The following is a 13,983-nucleotide window of genomic DNA, read 5'->3' on the forward strand; positions in this document are numbered from 1 at the left end:
CTGCAGTTAGCCTCCCTGCCTCCTTTATTATCAGCCTGTTTGTGTCTGGACTCTTGTTTTGAAACAGTCTGTCCTCACACATCTGGTAACCACTTCTCAAAGAAAAATCACACTTTGTGAAGCAAATAAAACTGAAAATTAAATTACTATCCTGCTGGGACTGTTTACGTTCTGCAGAAGCATCTTTTCTCTCCAATAACTCTGTTTTATTCTGTTTTTACACCACCTGTCAGTCTGCATCTCCTCTACTTTTCTGTCCTCATCTTCTCTAGGCAATCTTCTCCGTGTCTGCGGAGCATAATTTGGGTTTTAAATTATTTATTAACACACACACACAGTACAGCAATACTAGTGTCCTGTCTGTCTCTGCAGCTGCTTCCTAAATTAGACCGTTTCGAATCGTCCGCCCACCCCCCTCCAAAAAGAAAAAAAAAAACAAAAAACAGATTAAATTCACTCAGCATCCTCAAATACACTCCCTGCTCTCAACATGATTATGGTTCCGCCTGCAGCCAAGCAGCCGTGTGCGCTGGAGGACTCCATTTAGAAGACAATTTGTCACACATCACTGTTTTCTTGCTCCACAGTCCATCAGGTGGCAGTGGAGGCCCTGCACACACACACGCACGCACGCACGCACACGCACACGCACACGCACACGCACACGGATATATAATCATTCAAGGTAGCCAGCAGCTCATAAATGTCACATTTATGGGGAAAAAAGGAATATAATGTGCAAAGTAACATGGAAATCATGCTGCTCGAAGAAAGAAGGTGCAAAATGGTGCTGGTATTTCGTAATATAAAGACTACTAAATACAGTATAACAATAAAATACTGCTACTAATGAGTGATAATAAGCCTGTAGAGTTGGTAAAAACCTGCTCTGCTCCAGTGCTGTTGTTCTAAATGACCTTCCAGCCTGTTTGGTAGAATCAGAATCACTTTTATTGCAAATAGGTTTTCACACAGGAGGAATTTGATGTGGCGTGTTGGTGCTTTAAAGTTAACACTGACATGTAGAAAAGAATAAATGGATGTTTTTTCTGCATGCAAGTCAAACCTTCAGCAAGTGTGATAAATCCAAAGAAGATATTCAAGTAATAAAACGGAAAAGAAATATTTGCAGTGTTCAGGAATGTGCAAGTTATTCACCTGAGAATATGCAAGGTTGCATAGTATGTGACTTTTAAAATGTGCAAAAGGACAAAAAAAAAGTAATTATACTTTAAAAGATAAAAAGAAAAACTAAACTGTGACATTTCTTTGGAATACAGAGACATCAAAGGCATGTATTTCTCTCTCTCTATATATATATATATTTTTTATTATGATCAAACCATAATAAATTTTTTTTACCATTTGATTGGACTTTTTTTAAAAATTTCTTTATTTTGTGAGTTTATTTTATTCTCTTTTACTTTTTATTTATTTACCTATATATGTATATATTTTACTTATTTACTATTATTGATATTATTACAATTTTTTTTCCATTGATAAGACATTAAATTCCATTCTCTGCACTCAGCCACCAACTGACTGCACACATTTCTCAAAAACAGGACTCTGCTGTCAAAACCTTGAACACTATTCATGGTTTGCACACAGTTTCCAAAACTCTTGCACTTTTTGCAAAAGACTGAACACATTTTTTGCTCATTTGAACACACTTTTTCATTCATAGCACACATTTTTCATAAAGTGAACACTAGGAAGCATAATTAGGACACTGTTCCAACACTGCTGTCACAATTAAGACACAACAGGTCAGAACTGAAAACACTTTTACCAGTGAACTGCACACAATAATTTGTTTTTTTCTTCCAACTCTCTGTTATTCTCCTGAAGACATTTATTTGTTGTCTCCATGTCTTTGTTACTGTCCTGAAGGCGTTGGTTGGTTGCCTGGATTTCTTTGTAGGCCATTAGGATGCGTTTGTTTACTACTGCCATTTCGCTATTACTCTCCAGGAGGCGTTTGTTGGTTACTTCCAACTCTTTCTTGCTGTCCTGAAGGCGTTTGTTGGTTGCCTCCATTTCTCTGTAGGCCTGCAGATGTTCCTCCTGACTCTTTATCTTTCTGCTATCGCTGTGGACTTGACTGAGCAGTTGAGAGTTTTCCTCTTGGAGCTCCCTCATGTGTTTCTCCATCTCCTCTATTGTGTCCTCCAGCTTGAAGATGCGGTCCTGGTAGGCACACAGCCATTTTTCTTTTTCCAACTAGATCTCAAGTGACCAGTAAAATCACAGCATAATAACCTATAAATAACAACAACTCCAAATGTTTCAATTTGTTTTAAAGCATTCTGAAAATTTTCCCATTTAATGAACTATCTTTTTACAAAACATCATGAACAACCTGAAATTTCTTAAGAAAAATAAGTTCAATTTCAACAGTATTATACCTCAGTTTATCATTTACACATTAAAAGCTACAGATCACAGAGTGTCTACAGACACAAAAACATTCAGTCTCAGGTGCACTACAGTTCAAAAGGTTTAGGTCACTTAGAAATGTCTTTATTTTTGAAAGAAAACCTTTTTTTTCAATGAATATAACATTAAATGAATCAGAAATCCAGTGTAGACATAGTTAATGTGGTAAATGACTATTGTAGCTGGAAACAGCTGATTTCTAATGGAATATCTCCATAGAGGTACAGAGGAACATTTCCAGCAACCATCACTCCTGTGTTCTAATGCTACATTGTGTTAGCTAATGGTGTTGAAAGGCTCATTGATGATTAGAAAACCCTTGTGCAGTTATGCTAGCACATGAATAAAAGTGGGAGTTTTCATGGAAAACATGAAATTGTCTGGATGACTCCAAACTTTTGAACGGTAGTGTATCTGGAACTGAACAATCTAGTATTTTACTTTATGATCAAAACAACTCATCAAGGTCTAGAAATTATTTAGAGTTTTACAAATTTACAATTTGCAGTTAATGACCTCTCTGCCATATGTTTGACACCCCTGATTAACACTGTTGATTAGTCTGCTTTTGATTTTCAGTAAAATGGTGTAAATGGTGAGAAATGTCCAAGCAAATCTTGTTTTGTCCACAACCCAAAAATATTTACTTTAGTGTCATAGAGGAGAGAGAAACTAGCAAATATTCACATTTAAGAAGCTGAAAAAGGAAAAGACAGTTACCATGGAGATCTAGCTCTGTAGCATCAGTTAGCTCTGTAGCATCAGTTACCATGGAGAGCTAGCAGGTTTAAAGACAGACAACATAAACTCAACATACCTGCTGACACACTAAACTCATACAGAACTCTGTTGTTTGCAGCTGCTGAAAAAGAACTCGAAGAAGAAGAAACCAGCAAAACTTTGTCCTTCTGCGAGAGAAAAAAGTAGAGAAGTCTTCAATCAGGGAAGATGAATTGATCATGTGACAGAAACAGCAAGAGAAACAGCTGATCAGTCATGAGGTGAAGTGTTTGCTACATCAGAACTTACTCATGAAGGGTGTTTCCATCCAACATAAAGCTACATAATACAACAAATTGAACTGAATTGAGCAAAACCACTTTAACCTTGGCAACATTGGGAAAGTTCCCTCAAATTTGACTGTTTTTGTTAAGTTTTTTCTAATGCAACACTTCAAAAACCATACAAAAGTGCACAGATTTTATACAATAGAGTGAAAATGGCAAAAGTAATAATTCCACGTGTTTATTTGCACCTTCAAACTGAACATTTCTTCAAGTTGTCACAAACACCACAGGACACCTTTAATCTGCAGAAGACTGGCCGAGCATGTTTTCCATTACATACTGACAACTTCCTGATACCGACAACTTCCTGTCACTCTTAAGGTGCCCTCAGTGAAATACAAAAACATGCAATCAGAAAAACACAGAACTTCATGACGTGTTACATTAGTTGTAACAGAACATATATATAGATATAGATATATAGATATATATTACAATAAACAAATTGAAACTAATTTCTGTCTCAAATTTACATATTTAGAATTTTTTTTTCCAAGGAAAATAATCCCTTCCTGCCTTAAAAATGCTTAGATGCTTACATGTAATTCTGCACTCCTCTAGAATGTGCAGATCTATGAAATCAACACTGCCAGATGCATCAAAAAGAGTGTTTTGCTTTAGATGTCATTTACATCTGGCCTTGTACTGATCATACAAGGTTCTGAGGTGCTGATTTAAATAGTCATTCAAATTTGTTGCCTTGTGCCTTGTTTATTTCCATCCAACTGAAGCTGCGTTTCTCCCAGATAGCTCAGCTCAGCTCAGGTTTGAGTCCGACCCATGACCATTTACCATTCCCCCACTCTTCTCCCAGCGTTTCCTGTCTCTCTCTCTCCACTGTCATATAAAATAAAGGCAAAAAGGCCAAAAAAATAACTTAGAAAGTTAGTTCTCTCTTGTTCCTCCCTCACTTTGCTATGCACACATGGAGCCTGCATGTCAACAAACTCTGTGTCTTGTAAATAAAGTCATAAATAAATCAAAACCTCTGTGTATCCTACAGCTTTTCATTTCTTTCGTATTAAGAAGTAAAATTGAAGTTGCCTGACTTCACACTGCATTGCACGTGATTACTGCACATTTGCACATGGTGACGTTGATGCTGGCAGGATATAAACACGGCAGCTCTACTTTACAACACACTTAACTCACAGACACTATTAAAAATCTTACATATTTTCAGATCAAGTTGTCCCAAAACTTGAAGATCTGAAACATAAAACCATATACATCTGGATTCAAACTTCATCCAACATCCAGGAGTAAACTGAGATCCCACTGATCATCAGTTCTTCTTAGGTAAAAAGACAGGAACACTTCTTTATATGGTAACAAAATGGTAACAATTACTAATATATGACACTGATTTATTTTGAGCCACAGCCATTCTTTAAATGTCACAAGAAAAGGATAATGCAATTATAAAAGTGAGCAACAGGCAACAGAAAAGACTAAATGTAAGTGGTGAGCTGACAGTACCTGTGTGTCAGCAGTGAGCACTTTGATTCGCTGAGTGGAGATGAAAAGATCCACTTCTGTCATTGGCTGAGATTCTCCTTCTGGAGCCTAAAAGAGACAAAACACTAAATCCAATGCAGTCCTTTAACAACAATGGTCTTTGATATTTTTTGCAGTACAGAGATACAAATGTGTGTTGTGCTGTTTCAAAGCATTAGTCAGGGTAAACCAACGGTTTTGGTACATCTCTCTTTTTAAATTCACCTTTATTCGGTCCACAGCCTCCTGAGCCTGGGCCATGCGAGTGCTAGTCCATGGGTTCTTCTCTGATTTGATCTGAGTGGAGCCCAAATATTTGGCACCAAATATGACTCCATCCAACAAGTCTTCAGGGTCACAAGGACCAGGCACTAAAAAGCAACACAAAACAGCGTAGAAATATTCTTTCAGCTGTCAGTGAGATATTTGACAGATCATTCTTCAGTGAAAAAAGAAACAGAGTGAAGTTACTCACCGTTTTTATATGAAGGTTGTTCATCAGCACTCTGCAATGACAGCATAAAGATAAAAAATGAATGAATTTAATTCTAGGATCAAACGCATGCTATGAAAAGACTGATGAACTAAATAACTGGATAGTAACTGCACAGAAAGTTAACTTTAGCTAAGTATAGCTAGTTTAAAAACAAACACAAAGGAACCTGTTTTTATTTGTTGCTTGAACGTTCACAAACACAAAACGTAAGCTGTGTCACTGTTCTTAGGAAGCAGTGTTATTAGATCATAAATCTGACAATCTGCTAACTAGTGATGGTTATTTTTTATTACTTCTGATGTCACGTTGATACAATAATTAACTGATGAAACAATAAAAAGCACACATTGGATTAATGAACTTGTCATAAGAAATATTATTGGTCGTAACTTCAACATTCCACGACATATACATGAAATTCAATTTGTTCTAATTCAATCTTAATTTTTGTTTTTGCAGTGACACAGATCTTTTGCTACAAATTTAAATCATACACCTCTTTGAATAGATTAAAAATCAGGAACCAGGTCTGCTGTAGCAAACAAATTAAATCATTTTTATACTAACCAACAGTCCTGCAAAAAATGGTTATTTTCATTGACAATTAATCCATTCATTTCTTATTTTCTTAATTAAAGGTTTATTTGTTTGCTCTATAAAATGCCAGAAATGTTTGAAAAAATCGGAAAAGTGTTTGCCAAAGTCTCAGACCCTCAAATATTCAGTTTACTGTCATAGAGCAGTAAATTAACCAGATGTTCCATTTTAAAAAGCTGGAATTAGAGAATTTTGACTTTTTTTGCTTTAAAAAAAAAAGAAAAATCACTCAAACCTAAACAATCTTAATTGTTGGCATTGATTAATGGCTGCAGCTCTACTAACTATGGTAATTTGTGTTTTAGCTGACCGACCTGCTCACTCTCTGCAGCAGCTTCTCTCTCTGGAGGCTCCTCCCCCAGCTTCATCACCACCGGTTCAGGATACTCATCATCAGGGGCAGGGAGGTGAGGGAGTCCACCCTGTGTCGCTGCCGTTCATGGTGCCTATAATGACCCCAGAACCTCTGAGTGTCCTCCTGGCTGTAGGAGACCGACACCACAGCGTCCACCTCCCCTCTGTGGGGGAGGCAGGTGGGTCCAGGTGTAGTGCCCATCTCAGTGCACTGCAGCAGCCCCAGCAGGTCTCTCTGGTGGCTTTCAGAGAACAGAAGCCCCGTGGTTTCAGTGCCGTCGCCTGTTAACAGGGAAGGACCACATGCCTCCAGGTCTGACAGGTTGGAATAGTGACCATGAGGAGGAGTCTGGTGACTGGGATGAGGTTCTTCACCCATTAGCTGGAGCTGGCTGAGCAGGGTGTGGATGCCACTGTGGTCTTCATCATTTGATCTTCTGTTAGCAACCTCAACTTCCTCACTGATGTTTGTCTCAGTCTCTGAATGTCACCTCCTCCTGGTCTTCCTCTTCACCCTCTAAGCCGTCAGCCCTCACCTCTACCTCAACTGCTTCATCCTCTTCTTCCAGCTCCATCTCAGCATCTTGCAATGGCTCAGCAATATCCGCCACAAGCTCCCGGTGCTTCAGGTCAAGTGGAATCAAAATATCTCTCACGTCCACAGGCGACAAAACTGACTCGCCCAGACTTGTCTTGTCCAGGCTGTCAGCCGAGGGAGGCAGGCTGGGGTCGTCCAGATCATCTGCTGAACCTGCTTCACTGGAGGAGTCCCACCTCCAGTCTAACGACAACAACACATGTGGCTGCATCTGTCAAACCAAGCATTATCTGACATACAATCTTTCACTCTTTGGTCCTGATGACATCCCCATGATCATAAAGATAGAAAAAGCAGCCTAAAGCTCAAAGTACATGAACAACATGCACAACAATCTGCTTTAAAACATGGACAGTAGAGTGGCATAGTACTCCTGCTCAGATGCTATTAAGATAAACACAGCATACTTCATTTCAAAAATGCTAAATTTGAGAATCCTGTCCTTGTTCTTAAATAGTATTTCCACCAACAAGGCTGAACACACGTTAGTCTTTACATTTAGGTCTTTTAGTAAATTCGGCAAATAAATGATCCACCAGGAAGCACAATGTTAAAAGAAATCTCAGTGTTGGTATTTGTTAATATCGCTTCATAGCACGCACTAATGTGTGAGTTCACTGCAGAAAAATCCACACAACCAGACAAAGTATATATTTTATAGATGAGCACGGAGCTTGGATCTGTTTAGCAGCTTTAATGGAGTGAAGAATGAACTGTTTGATCGGGTGATGTTAGTATATCAGCTGGTTATTATGGCTGCAGGACATTAAACAACAGGCTAACTTTAAATACACGATATCTAAATGGAAACTGGAAGTAGCACATAACTCGACCAACAAACGACAAGGACTCAGAGGAGGTGATTACACTGATTGGGTCGGCAGTAGGGAAATTAATGCTCAGCTAAAAACGTAAACAAACAAACAAACAAAAAGTCCTGAAAAGATACTCATTTCCCACTGCACAGCTGAGTTTGGCTAACTAAAGTTAGCAGTTGAAGTAGCTTGAAGCTAACTACCTAGCTAATGCTAACTGAAACTGCAGCAGCCGCATTAAGAAGACGTGGGGATTAAATAGGTTATATAAAACGTGGAAGTTTCAGGGGCCATTAGAGGAGCTCTCACCTGATGTTTTAAATCTTCCTCGGCTTCTTTGTGTCCAGACAGAGACTCCTGTGGCTGCCACGACAGATGAATTGACGTGGTTTGGAATTTGAACCTTTTCCAAAACTTTGGTGTAGTTTTATTCGTCATACTAACAACAGCAGCGCGGTTAAATGTTGTATTTTCACATGTTCCGGTAGTTAAAAGCACTCAGAGTGTAAAGCAGTTTTCCCCACATTGCTGCTGCTGCTGCTGTCGACTGAAAGCTTTTATTTATTGGTTGAAGCTGCAGTTGTGCTGCGTTCAAGTAACAACGTAGCTTCTTTAATGATCAGCAGTTTTTGGTTTCCTCTTCCTCTTCTGCACGTCTTTCTGCACGACTGTACACATGATTGAACCACCGCCTACACATAGCAAATTCCCTCTTTCTGTTTTATAAACAAAACCTTTATTTTCTTAAAATTAAATATCGTGTTTTTACCTGACGTAAACCCGTCATAAAGACTCCTACTATATAAACCTTCATCAGTGTTCTATAGAATTTATATTTTGGATAAGAAACGGCGCAGACAAAAAAAATGAACGGGATTCGTTCATTTATTTTACCACAGGAGGAGGACAATAACATTAGCTTACTGAACGTCAAAACCATTAAAAAAAATATGTAAACAGAGCATTGATCGAAATGCGCTTTATGAATTATTGATTTATTAAGACAATAAAGAAAATCTTGTCAGATCTATATGATTGAAACAAATCACCCAAACCTACGTAAAGAGGTGAGGATCGGGTTATTGCTTGTTTAGAAGACGGGGTTTTTTTCGACAATTAGCTTAGACCTAACCAAGTGTTAAGGTTGGAGAACGTTCTGCAGCCTGTCCTGTTGCCGAGCAACAGCATCGAAGGCAGACATGTCACACCACATTATGATGTCACAGCACATTTGATGTCACAACACATCTGAACGTCAGTTAATACGTCATATTCTGAAACCTATAAATGTCTTGTCTTTCTTCAGAGAATCACAGTGATTCCAAGAGCTTCCCAGAGCACAACTGAGCATTTTTCTCAAGCACTGAGGATTAAAACACTTGAACACTACCTGACTACGATGGACCAACGCACTGAAAGAGGCAGCAGAAAGATGTTCAGCGCTGCATGCAGAGCTGCATTCCACTCTGTGCAGGGCACCACCACCACTCAGCAACAGAGAACTTTACCAGTTCCATCTCGGACTGCTAACCAGTCACAGAAAGATGAAACTGAAAAACTGAAGGAAAAGATAAAACAGCTGCAAGAGAGGAACATGAAGTTGCAGCAAGACCAACTCCTATATGAGAGAGAAATCTCAAAATTCCAGAGGAACAACCAGAGTCTTTCCTCTAAACTCAGGACCACCCAACAGGAGCTGCAGACCCAGACAGATCAGGTAACAGCCCTGGAGAAAAGGGCATGTCTGCAGAAACTCTCCAGACACATAGAGCTCCAAGCACGTCTGGACCAAGCCAGAAAAGAGGCAGGAGACCAGCAACAGCTACTTCAGCTGGAGCTCAGAAACCTTCAGGTGGATTATCAGACACTCCTGTCAGAAAAGGAGGACCTTCTGAAGGAGAATCAATGGCTGCACCAGATCCTGGAGGAGAAGGAGGACCTCTTGCTGGAAAGAGAAGTGCTGGTCAAGACCAAAGACGGACTGGACAAAAAGGTCGGACTGCTCATGGCTGATAAAGTCCAGGCAGAAGCTGCACTGGAAACTGAAAGGAACAACAACGCCAAGTCTAGCCAGCTGCAGCAAGAGGAAATCCTTCGACTGCAGGACAGTAACAAAGACATGGAGACAAGAAATAAATGTCTTCAGGAGAGTAACAGAGAGCTGGAAGAAAAAAACAAATGCCTCGAACATGCCAACGAAGAAATGGTGGTAGTGAACCAGCTCCTCCAACAAAGTAACAGAGAATTGGAAGTAACCAACCAACGCCTTCAGGAGAGTAGTAAAGAAATGGAGGCAAGAAATAAATGTCTTCAGGAGAATAACAAAGAGTTGGAAGAAAAAAACAAATGCCTCGAACATACCAATGAAGAAATGGAGGAATCATACAGACGTCTCCTAAAGTCCTACAACGATATCGAGGAAACCAACCAACGCCTTCAGGAGAGTAGTAAAGACATGGAGACAACAAATAAATGTCTTCAGGAGAATAACAGAGAGTTGGAAGAAAAAAACAAATGCTTAGAACATTCCAACGAAGAAATGGAGGAATCATACAGACGTCTCCTAAAGTCCTACAACAATATCGAGGAAACCAACCAACGTCTTCAGGAGAGTAGTAAAGACATGGAGACAACAAATAAATGTCTTCAGGAGAATAACAGAGAGTTGGAAGAACAAAACAAATGCCTCGAACATACCAATGAAGAAATGGAGGAATCATACAGACGTCTCCTAAAGTCCTACAACGATATCGAGGAAACCAACCAACGTCTTCAGGAGAGTAGTAAAGACATGGAGACAACAAATAAATGTCTTCAGGAGAATAACAGAGAGTTGGAAGAAAAAAACAAATGCTTAGAACATTCCAACGAAGAAATGGAGGAATCATACAGACGTCTCCTAAAGTCCTACAACGATATCGAGGAAACCAACCAACGCCTTCAGGAGAGTAGTAAAGAAATGGAGGCAACACACAAAAGTCTCCAAGAGACTATCAAAAAATTAGAAAAAACAAACGAAGACCTCCGGGAGCAAAGTAATAAAACAGAGATAAGAAACCAAAACCTCCAAGAGTCTGTTAAACAAATGGAGGCAAAGCACAAACTCCTCCAGGAGAAGATTGATAAGATAGAGGCCTTCAGTATTGAACTCCAGCAGCAGAAGGAAAAAGCAGATACCAGCAAAAAGGTACTGGAGGAGGAGTATAATAATCTGCTGGAGGAAAAACAGTTTATGGAGGAAGAGAGAAAAATCCTGGAGGAGGAAAATCAGAAGCTTCAACTTCTGAGTCAAAAGACTAAAAAAAGAGGTTTCTTTAGTTTGTTCCAGAGGAAGACAGAGGAGGAGAAAATGCAAAAGAAAGAAAAGAAAATGAAGAAACTGAAAGAAAAAGAGGAGAAGAAAAAGCAGCAAGAAAAAGAAGAGAAGAAAGAGCTGCAAATGATGGAAAAGGAAGAAAAGAAGGAGGAGAAAGAAGAGAAGAGGAAGAAGAAGAAAGGCGGTCGGAGCTGGTTCCACTAACCAAGTGTAGAAAAATCACTAGCATTAGGATAATTGGATCTATAATTTGGCCCCAAATTGAAAAGAAAAGAAAAAAATAATTCAAATTCAAATAAATCAAACCAAATAAACCAAAGTAAATATATATGTGCATGTGTGTACTTCTCTGAATCCTCTACAGCTGCACCACATTCTGACTGCTGGATGTTGCTTTTGTTGTACGAACACTTTTGTTTTTGATTTGAACAGGATTAAAGGTTTCTGCAGGTTACAATAGCTTGATACTTTATTGACCCTTTGCAGGAAGTGATGTTGTTATAACAGCTACAGTCACATTATAACCACATAAAACATTTGAGCACAGAATCTATTTGCAGAGGCGCTAAATGTACTGAAAACTCTGAAGACGTGTGAAAAACAATGTGCAAAAATGTACAACAAAAAAAGTCATGTAAGTACATGCAGTGTGTAAAAATGTGAAAAAACAACTATGTAATGTAAAGTTATACTGTGTACAAAATATAATGTGTAAAAATGTGAAAAAACAACTATGTAATGTAAAATTATACTGTGTACAAAATATAATGTGTAAAAATGTGAAAAAATGAAATATGGAAATATAGTGTACAAAAATGTAAAAATTAAAAAAGTTAATGTAAAAATATATATTATGCAAAATACAGTGTGTGTGTGTGTGTGTGTGCGTGCGTGCGTGCGTGCGTGCGTGTGTGTGCGTGTAGCAGTGTGGACTCTAATGTAGTTAGGAAAAGTGAGGAACATACAGAGATGACATCATTGTCATCACATGACCTCTTGCTCCTCTGACATCCTTCTGAACAGCAGGTTTTATAGTGTGCAGTTCATTGGTAAAAGTGTTTTCAGTTCTGACCTGTTGTGTCTTAATTGTGACAGCAGTGTTGGAACAGTGTCCTAATTCTACCTTCTAGTGTTCACTTTTTGAAAAATGTGTGCTATGAGTGAAAAAGTGTGTTCAAATGAGCAAAAAACATGTTCAGTCTTTTGCAAAAAGTGCAAGAGTTTTGGAAACTGTGTACAAACCATGAATAGTGTTCAAGGTTTTGACAGCAGAGTCCTGTTTTTGAGAAATGTGTGCAGTCAGTTGGTGGCTGAGTGCAGTGAATGGAATTTAATGTCGAGAAAAAATTGTATTAGCCTTGTGTTTATGGTTTTATGGCTTTTTTCCCCCTTTTCTTTTCTTTCCCCTTTCTGTAAAGCTCTTTTTTATTTTATTTTATTTTATTTTATTTTATTTTATTTTATTTTATTTTATTTTATTTTATTTTATTTTATTTTATTTTATTTTATTTTATTTTATTTTATTTATTTTATTTTATGTAGAAGAAGGCTACAATATTTCCAGAATTAAGTAATAACATTTTAGGATTAAAGACACATTATTTGGAGAATAAATTCATATTATATTCATGACTCTTGTTAGCTGTTTCATATAACAAACATTACAACATGTATTCAAATAAGTATAATAAAGGCATATTATGTTAAGAACATAGTGGGTATCTTTTTAAATGTACAAAAGAATCATATCTGCTAATAGAAATGGTTAATAAATTTGCATTAATACAGTTTGGGAAATGGCGGCCAAGTATTCTGACAAAAATGTCATAATTTTGAGAAAACATTGCAAGAAAAAAAGCTGGAATAGTTCAAAAATAAAGTTGCAGCTTTTTTGTAAATATGAGCAAAAATCATATTTTTTTGAAGTCATATTTTTGTGAAATTAAGTCTTAATATTTAGAAAATAATTACAATATTTCAAGACTGAAGTCAGATTATTATGATGCTTTTATCATTAGGAGTCAAGTTGTCATTTTTTAATTAAAAAATTTAATATTTTGATAGAAAGAGGGTGACCATTTTTAAAATAAAAGTAATTTTTTGGAGAATATAGCCGCACATATCTTCTATATTTGCAGAATAAAATGTCATAAATTTATCCTCTGCAGACTAACACAACTATGCCATAAATCATTTTAAAAAATGTTTACATTAATCTTAAAAGCATGGAAATAAATTTGTTGTCCTCTCAGTCTCTCAAGTTCGTTTCCATCCTTGTCTTCTCTCTGCTCTGTACATTTTCTGCAGCAGCTTATTGGATTCTGCTTCAGTCTGATTAAAATCCAACATCCTGACATGAACTGACAGACTAATGACTGAATCCTCCCGTTTAGCACATACTCTGTGTGTGCTAACTTTTATTACACGTAATTCTGTTTACACAAAACTGCAGGGACTCTGGGTGACAAACAGTATTGACTGCAATAAGACACACAACTATGACAGTGAGATACAAAAGACCACAAACGCACTTCAAAATGACAAAAGACAACTCCAAAATGACACCAAAAGACGACGAAGGGACAGAAAGGACGACGAAGAAACGCAAAATCAGGACAAAGAGACATAAAATTGATACACAGAAACACAAAATCACTAAAATGTGGTACAAAGACATTACAAATAGACACAAATGGATGTAAACACAAAGAAATTAACTACAAAGAGACACAAAATGACTATGAAAATACACAGAATGACCACAAAGTGACACAAACAACGACACAGAGACACAAAAAGAT

General features: G+C 37.7%; 1 protein-coding gene and 1 pseudogene across 1 annotated transcript; one reads left to right on the plus strand and one right to left on the minus strand.

Annotated features, from left to right (window-relative positions):
* Positions 1 to 699: 699 nt before the first annotated feature.
* On the minus strand, positions 700 to 8,504 carry LOC111583829 (uncharacterized; annotated as a pseudogene).
* Positions 8,505 to 9,193: 689 nt separating this feature from the next.
* On the plus strand, positions 9,194 to 12,636 carry LOC111583831 (golgin subfamily A member 6-like protein 26). The gene has a single exon (XM_023293081.3). It carries the CDS (start codon positions 9,266 to 9,268, stop codon positions 11,384 to 11,386), a length of 2,121 nt encoding a protein of 706 aa, XP_023148849.2. The 5' UTR covers positions 9,194 to 9,265; the 3' UTR covers positions 11,387 to 12,636.
* The last annotated feature ends 1,347 nt before the right edge of the window (positions 12,637 to 13,983 follow it).

The sequence above is a fragment of the Amphiprion ocellaris genome, chromosome 11 (assembly GCF_022539595.1).
Source record: "Amphiprion ocellaris isolate individual 3 ecotype Okinawa chromosome 11, ASM2253959v1, whole genome shotgun sequence".
In the NCBI taxonomy this organism is placed as follows: domain Eukaryota; kingdom Metazoa; phylum Chordata; class Actinopteri; family Pomacentridae; genus Amphiprion; species Amphiprion ocellaris.